At 50.6% G+C, this 8101-nt stretch overlaps 1 protein-coding gene across 1 annotated transcript; it reads left to right on the top strand.

The window, feature by feature from the left end:
- Positions 1 to 624: 624 nt before the first annotated feature.
- Positions 625 to 7272, top strand: ECH1 (enoyl-CoA hydratase 1). Its single transcript, XM_033129454.1, has 10 exons — positions 625 to 781; positions 1191 to 1398; positions 1545 to 1633; positions 5034 to 5158; positions 5243 to 5291; positions 5489 to 5553; positions 6145 to 6215; positions 6305 to 6376; positions 6645 to 6795; positions 6966 to 7272. The coding sequence occupies exons 1-10, from the start codon at positions 649 to 651 to the stop codon at positions 7068 to 7070; spliced, it is 1068 nt and encodes a 355-aa protein (XP_032985345.1). The 5' UTR covers positions 625 to 648; the 3' UTR covers positions 7071 to 7272.
- Positions 7273 to 8101: the final 829 nt, after the last annotated feature.

Raw genomic sequence — 8101 nt, 5'->3', positions numbered from 1 at the left:
CTGTATGGGGTTTACTCCTGACTCGAGGCAGAATAGCCTATAGGAAGTGCCTTATCCTGAAGTTGCCTAGCCAACTTCTTCCTTCGTTTTGTCCCTCCTTGCTGTGTCTATAAAACCTTTTGGCAATAATGAGAGAGCGAGGCAGTCTTTGTGACAGGGAGTCCACTGTCTTCTGTTAATGCTGGCATTCTCGAATAAAACCTACTTTCCACAAAAAAAGAAAAGAAAATAGGACCTCGTGATGGTATGGTGGTTCAGATTTTACAGTCAGCGTTTAATGTTGGCCTGTCTGTATTTCCATTCCCTTATGTGGGTAAACTCATTACTAGGGAACCATTTTGTCTTTTTAGTTAATATAGTACAAGTGCATGATTACAAACTTGCAGGGCTGTAGTTCTGCTATTATGTCCTTGGACATTCCAGCTGTCCCCAATTTTAATAGCATTATAAAACAGCGCTGTGATGAACTTTATACAGGAATGGCCGGCAGCAACGTGAATTACTTTCCTAGGCCAGATTTCTACGTACTGGGCCAACTGGTCCGTTTCTAAGCTGTTAAGTAACTCAGCCCACGAACCAAGAAGGCTACTTCCGGTCGCCCTCAGTAAAGATGGCGGCAAGAGGAGGGTCACCGCAATCGGCAGCGGCATGATGCCCTCGCTCAACATGGCGGTCTTTTGTGCCCGCCCCCTTGGCTTCCTGTCGGGTTTCTCCAGCAATTCAGTAGCAATGGCGGCGGCGATGGCGGTTTCTCACAGACTCCGCGACCTGCTAACGTGGCGTGAGTCACCTCTTGACCTTTGGGGGTCCGTTGTGCTGTCATAGAGATCATAGGACGAGGAGGCATGTCCGGGGTCACGCTGGGTCCGATATCTTTAAACCCAGGAGTTCGTGTGTTCCATGCAAAGGACTCCCCAGTTCTATAGGCCTGTGTCTTACAGTCCTGTCGCTGGCGGCTCACTGTCCCCAATCTTGACTCAGTCGCATGATCACGGGTCTGAAGTGGTCCTTAAATTGAGGTCACTGGTACAGTGCATACCCTAATCTTAAACTCTGTGTCTCCCTAAACCGAGGTCTCTAAGGGTCCTGTGTTCCCCAGTCTAGTGTCACTGACATGTGTGCCCTCTGCTCTTGAAGGAGCTGGGTCCCCAATCTGGGGTCATCAAAACTTTTTTCCTTTACCTCCCCAGGACTAACAGCCCCCACCCACCTGGGTCTCAACCTTTGTCTTCGCCCCATGGGCTCCTCTGCACAAAATGAGGCCTCTAAAGCAGCCCCCAGTGAAGCCCCAGACCACAACTATGAGTCCCTTCGGGTGACAGCTGCCCAGAGACACGTTCTGCACGTACAGCTAAACCGGCCGGAGAAGAGGAATGCCATGAACAAGGCTTTCTGGAGGTCCGGCCTGTAGATCCTGGAGGCCTGCCTGCAGGAGGAGACAGGGGCTGAGGGATTGGGCAGGGGTGGGTTGTGGGGGACAGTTGGACATGAGGGCAGGGGGTTTCCACCCCAGACACAGCTCTTCACTCCTTGCTTTTCCATAGAGAGATGGTGGAGTGCTTCAACAAGATAGCGCAAGATCCTGACTGTCGGGCTGTGGTGATATCTGGCGCAGGAAAAATGTTCACTGCAGGTACCAGGTGCTCTCCACACCCATCCCCTCCAGTCTCCCCTGTTCCTGGGAATAGAGCAATGTTTCTTAATTAGGGTTTTCAGCAGCTTCTAACTTAAGCCCCTTTTATCATTTTAGACAATTTAAAACATTCAAATACAGAACATAGTCCAACAGAACATGACAGGACCATGGGCTCTGAAGTCAGGGTTTCCATCCTGGATCTGTGGCCTGACCAAGGCCCTTAACCTCTCAGAGCCTGTTCTTTTGTGGGTGTCAGTAAAGTGTGTTATAATAATAACATGCTTTCATGCAACTATCCAACACGCATGAACTGATTTCCAGTTACACGTCCGTTAGACCTTCTGAGAGTCCCACAGGTCTGTTCCTCAGACTGGATAATTTCCACTGACCACATTCACTGACTTCTTTGTCATCTCTGTTCTGCACTTAAGCCCATCCAGTGATTTTTAAAATTTCTGATGTTTTAGATTAGAGTTATCAAATTTCCATTTGGTTCTTCTTTGTGTTTTCCATTTCTCTGCTGAAGATTCATATCTTTTTATTTATCATGCATATCTTTCTTTGTGCCATTGCGTGTATTTATGATGGCTGCTTTAAAATCTTTGTCTCCTAATTCCATCATCTGGGTTGCCAAGAGGTCAATCTCTGTTTATTTTCTTTTGGAAAAAAAGGGTTTCATATTCCTATTTCTTTGTATTTGGAGTAAGTTTGGACTGTAGCCTGGATTTTGGGAACTGGAAGAAGATGTGGAAACTCTGGATGCTATTACGTAACTCCAAAGAGTGTTGAGTGTCCTGTTTTAGTTTTTATATCTTTTGCTGAGCTGCGTGCATGGTTCATGGGTCAGCAAGCGATATGGGCTTCGGCCCCAGCAGCCACGCACCTCCCACTTATGCCTCCTGTGCATATCCCTTCACCTCTCCGTGCTGCGGTTTCCTCATCTGACGAGAGTGGAGATAATATCAGTACCTATGTCAGGTTGCTGTGAGGATTGAATGAGTGAATATGTATAAAGTGTTAATAAATATAAAACTTTTAACAATGTAGCTGTTACTATTTATGATTACAAATAACTTCATTATGATTATGAATGATACCTGCAACATTTCAAAGTTCACAGGGGAACAAGATGGGGGACTTCTCTGCACTGAGTAGTTCTTACTGTGAACTACTACTACAAGGGGGACACCTTGTACCCTGGTCTGAGGTCCTTTATTTCAAGGGGTTGCAAAAGCCAATGTCTGCAGGTTCAGGTAGGGCGGGATCACAAGGTGCCAAGATGGGCTTGTTCTGGGAGTAATCTTGGCTCCTGTTGAGTCATGCAGGCTTCTGGGACATGGTGTGGAAGGCAGCTGACGCCCTTGAACTGACCCAGGTGGTTCTGGCCTCCACTGAAATGGAGTATATAATAATAGTAACTTGTGATGCCATATGCTATGCAAAGGGCCTCTGGGCTGTGTCTCCTTGAAGCCTTGCAATCCCGTCAAATTTTGGGAGGGTTTTACCCTCATTTTACAGAGAAGAAATCCAAGGCCCAGAAAATGAAGTGACCCGGGCAAGGTCACAACCAGGGGGTCCCGTCTTAACCATATTTAACTTGCACAAATTCCGCTCTACCCTGAGCTCACACTCTTCTGGTCTCACTTATTTAAACCAGCTGTGGAGGCAAGGAAGCCTTAGAGTCAGGGGTATGGCCGTATATGAGAATGATTTTTCAGGTTTGTTAACTGGCATTATTAGAAGACAGGAAACAGGATGAGAATGATTAAGCCCAGGAGGAAGAAAGGGAAGGATGGCTCTGTTCAGAACTGTCCCATAGCTCTGTCTCACTCAGAGTAAAAGCCAAAGTCAGCCCCTTGGCCCAGGAAGCCCCGCACAGCTGGCCCCTGTCACCTCTCTGACCTTTACTCTTCCCATTTTCCCCCTTGCTCACTCCACTCCAGCTACCCTGGCCTCCTTGATGGTCCTCACACAGACCAGGGGCATTCCTACCACTGGGCCTTTGCACTGGCTGTTCCTGACATTTGGAACTCTTTTGTCCCACATGTCCCTATAGCTCCCTGTCTCTCTTCCTTCAGATCTTTACTCAAATTCAAATGTCACTTTTGCAGTGAGAGGGTCCCTGACCACCCAATTGAATAACTGCAACAACCATCACTACATAACTGCGTACACACTCACACACACACACACACACACTCCACTGTACTTCCCTCCTTTGGTTTTCTTTTATCGCCGTCTGACAAAATGTATTTTCTGATTTGTTTGTTTCTCCTATAGAAGGGCAGCTTCGTGAGGGCAGGAATTGTTGTCTATATTGTTCACTTACTGAGCACGTACTGGGTACTAGGCCCAGTTTGGTCACTGGGAATTCAGTGGTGGATAAAGACAAATTCCTGTGCTCCTGGAGCTCACACCCTAGAAAGGGAGACAGGCACTGAAGGAGATGATTGTGTGACAACAGGAGGGCGGGGAGCAGATAGGCAGAGAAAGGAGATGGAGAGTGATGGGCGCTGCCATTGAGCCAGGGTAGCCAGAGCAGGCCTTTCTGAGGAGGTGACCTAGGAGTTGTGGTCTGCACAGTGTTAATCAGTCTTATGACCATCACAGGGGGAAGGACTGTTCTAGGCCGGGGGAGCGGGATGCACAAAGGCCCTGGGAAAGCAATGTGTTGTGTTGTTGTAACTACTGTTGGAGGCCTGTGTGCCCAAAGGAATAGGTTGGAAATGATGCTTGTGCAGGGCTGGTAAGGTGTTGACAAAGACCTTGCATTTTATTCTAAGTGGGATGGGAAGGAAGAAGAGAGGGCCCTGAGGTGTCCACAAGTTTCCTCTGGCTGCGTGTGGAGAGCAGACTGTCAGGGCAGGGGTGGAAGCAGGGAGACCAGGGGACACGATGGTAGCCAGAGTAGGGGTCCTGGAGACTGATTAGTGGAGGAAAGGTCAAATTTGGGATCGTCTTGCAGTTGGAGCCCCCCAAATTGCTCCATCTCCCATCTTCCCGTATCAGGAAACATTGCCTGAAAAGCCTGACCTCTGGAGCCTGCTGCATGGTTCTGGGTTTGAAAGCCGCATTCCACTACTCACAAGACAATGTGACCTTGGGCAAATAACTTAAACTCTCTCCGTGCCTCAGTATACCCCCCCCCAAATGGAGATAGTGATAGGACCTACCTCATAGAGTTGTTGTGGGGACAAAGTAATGACTCAATAAATGTTAGCTTTTATTTATTTTATGTCCAGTATGCAATCCCTCGCTAAGTTCTCTGTGAGTTGCTCTCTCCACTGTGGTGGTTTGGGGGTTGGACTTGGCTGAGCCTGGGTTCTGACGTCCAGCCGGGGCAACGGGTAGGGCCTGGGAAGCTATGTGAGTGAGCCTTCTCATCCCTCCCCACCAGGTATTGACCTCATGGACATGGCTTCAGACCTCCTTCAACCCCCAGGAGATGATGTGGCCCGCATCAGCTGGCACCTCCGTGGCCTCATTGCCAGATACCAAGAGACATTCACCGTCATCGAGAAGGTGACTCTGGGGGGCTGGCAAGGCATCCCTCCTGCCCACCTCTCCTGGGCCAGCCCTGACCCTGCCCCTCCTGTAACCTTCCAGTGCCCTAAGCCCGTAATCGCCGCCATCCACGGGGGCTGCATTGGCGGAGGTGAGTCTGTGTTCACCACCTATCCAGGTACTCTCTCTGGCTGGGTGCCTATTGGCTGCTGCCCTTCTGCCTCAGCCAATGGCCTCCAGCCTCAGATCTGTTGCTGGTTAGACTTTGTCCCAAGGTGCAACCTCACTACCTGGGAGGAGGAGTTGGTCCTTGTGGTTGTTTTAGTATCCCTGGCCTCTACCTCCCAGGCGTGGACCTCATCACTGCCTGTGACATCCGGTACTGTGCCCAGGATGCTTTCTTCCAGGTGAAGGTGAGCCATCCTTCCAAGTTTCTGCTTCCTCAGGTCTACTTAGAGCTGGACAATAATGGGCACAGCAGGGACAGTGCAAGCTAAGGGGATGGGGTGGGGGAAGGGTCTAGAGTAAGCCTGGAGGTCTTCATGGAAGAGTTAATCAGAACTAACCCTTGAAAGTAAGGCTTGGCCATGGAAGTCAAGGGCCGGTCATTCAGTCCAGGTGAGCTCAGGCATGAGTAAGGTATGGGGCAAGGGTGAGGCTGGGGTGCCCGCCCTTAGTGCTGGGGAGGGCAGGATGGAGCCCATGGTTGGGGTAAGGGGGTGAGGTGAGCACGGTTAAAGAGGACTTCCCTCTGGAGATAGACATGGCTGACCCCAAAGAACTGGGAGGGCAGAGGAATTGGAAGGTGGGCTCTATTCTGGACTGAAGGAACCTCCATGGATGAAAGTATGTGGATGGGAATGGAATGGAGTATTGGAGGAGGTGTCTGAAGTGAGGTGGAATGGGACCTCTGCAGTAAGTAGAGAATTTCACTGGCATTGAGGTTGCATGGGGGCTATACTGGGCCGAAAACAAGTACTGATGCGATTCCTCCCCCCGCCCAGGAGGTGGACGTAGGTTTGGCAGCTGATGTGGGAACACTGCAGCGTCTGCCCAGAGTCATCGGAAACCAGAGGTGGGTGGGGGAGTCTGAGGGGGGTGACCACGGGGCGTCTCCTGAGCCGTGATTACTGCTGTGCCCTGATATGTCCTGTCTTCCTGCAGCCTGGTCAACGAGCTGGCCTTCACTGCTCGCAAGATGATGGCTGACGAGGCTCTGGGCAGTGGGCTGGTCAGGTAGGGCCACGGCGGGGCTTTGCTCAGGGGCAGCCAGGCCTGGATGGGGCTCTCTGCATCCCTGTGGGTCCTCACTCCTGGATTCCAAGTAGCTTCCTCTCTCTGAGTGGTCAGTTCTTATTTTGGAATCTCGTGGCCTGCACTGATTGGTCCATTTCAGAAGGGTAGTGTCTCCGTCTTTCCACTGTGCGTGGTCACTTCTGTGGGAGAGAGCCCTTCTTAGATCCACCTCCCCAATGCCTGATGCCCTTCATCCCTTCGTTCCCAGCCGGATGTTCCCAGACAAGGAGGCAATGCTTGACGCGGCCTTCACCCTGGCAGCCGAGATTTCCACCAAGAGCCCTGTGGCGATTCAGGGCACCAAAGTCAACCTGCTCTACTCCCGCGACCATTCAGTGGCTGACGGCCTGAACTATATGGTAAGGCTCTCCATCCAGCCAATCACAGCCTTTCTCTGATCCCAGAGTGGCCAATCAGGGCTCAGAGGCTTCTGCAGGCCTTGTCCTCTGGTGCCCATGTCCCCTGTTTTTCGTTGGTCCAACTCCACTCTTTCCCTTTTCTTTCCATTACCCCCTGTCCTCTTATCCAGGCTTCTTGGAACATGGGCATGCTGCAAACCCAGGACATCGTTAAGTCCGTCCAGGCCACAATGGAGAAGAAGGAACTGAAGAGTGTCACCTTCTCCAAGCTCTGAGAGCCCCCACGTCCCAGGCTCTGGCCTAGGGTCTGGCCTTGTCCCACCTTGTGCCTGTGCTTCCTCATCTACGGAGACGAGTAGTGAAGACCGTCACCTCGCGGCCTTCTCATCTAGTCTCCCAGTTCATAACTTTATAACACTGATTTCCTCGTGCCCAGGTCTTATGTTTGCCCCATGAACAATAAAGCAGTGTCAAGAATCTGGTGTCCTTATTGGAGAGAGAAGAGAGGTGGAAAGGGGCTAAAATGCCTGGGAGGCTCCAAGGACCGAAATTGTGCTAAAGGTTGGGGAGAGAGCTTTGACCAATGGGAATGGGAGCCACACAAGTGATGACCATTCAGAGCTGGCAGTGGGCAGGCCATGGCAAATAGTACGGCAGGGATGGAGTAAGCAAAAGTCACATGGCTCCGTCTGGGCTGAAGGGCTACAGATGGTTCCCTGCCTGCTCCAGGCTTGAGGGTGGTGTTCACCCTGCCTGGTCCCCACGCACTGCATAGTGGGATCTGGTGCTCGAGTCTGGCTAGGGTTCCATTGCTATCCAGTCTCTGGCCAACTGCCTCAGATCTTTAAGCTTTGGGTTTTCTCATCCACATATAATTCCACCATCCTAGATATATGTTTGGAATGAGTACAAGAGACCAAGCATTAATTCAGTGCCTTCTATACGCCAAGTCCTGTTCTGAGAATATATTAACTTAGTGATTCATTTTGAGGACCCTATGAGGTTGATTTTTTAATATGCCCATTTCATAGATGGGCAAATGGGCAAATTGAGGTTAAGGCACTGATGCCGGGAAGTGGCAAAGGCAGCATTTGAACCCAGAACCTCTTGCTGCAGAAGTCAGTGATCTAAATACTATGTACACAATAGAAAGTCATGGTAAAGGCATGTAGTTGGCACACAATGTTGGTCCTTTCACAGTTCCTGAAGTGTCAAGCACCCCGTCCGTCCCTGCTTTCACTTGCTTCCATTGTCCACCTGTCCTGGGCTACTCCTGCAGCTCTGCCCTGCCGCCCAACCCCGCAGC

This window comes from Rhinolophus ferrumequinum, chromosome 15, assembly GCF_004115265.2.
Source record: "Rhinolophus ferrumequinum isolate MPI-CBG mRhiFer1 chromosome 15, mRhiFer1_v1.p, whole genome shotgun sequence".
Lineage (NCBI taxonomy): Eukaryota > Metazoa > Chordata > Mammalia > Chiroptera > Rhinolophidae > Rhinolophus > Rhinolophus ferrumequinum.
This window is presented reverse-complemented; position numbering and strand designations above follow the sequence as displayed.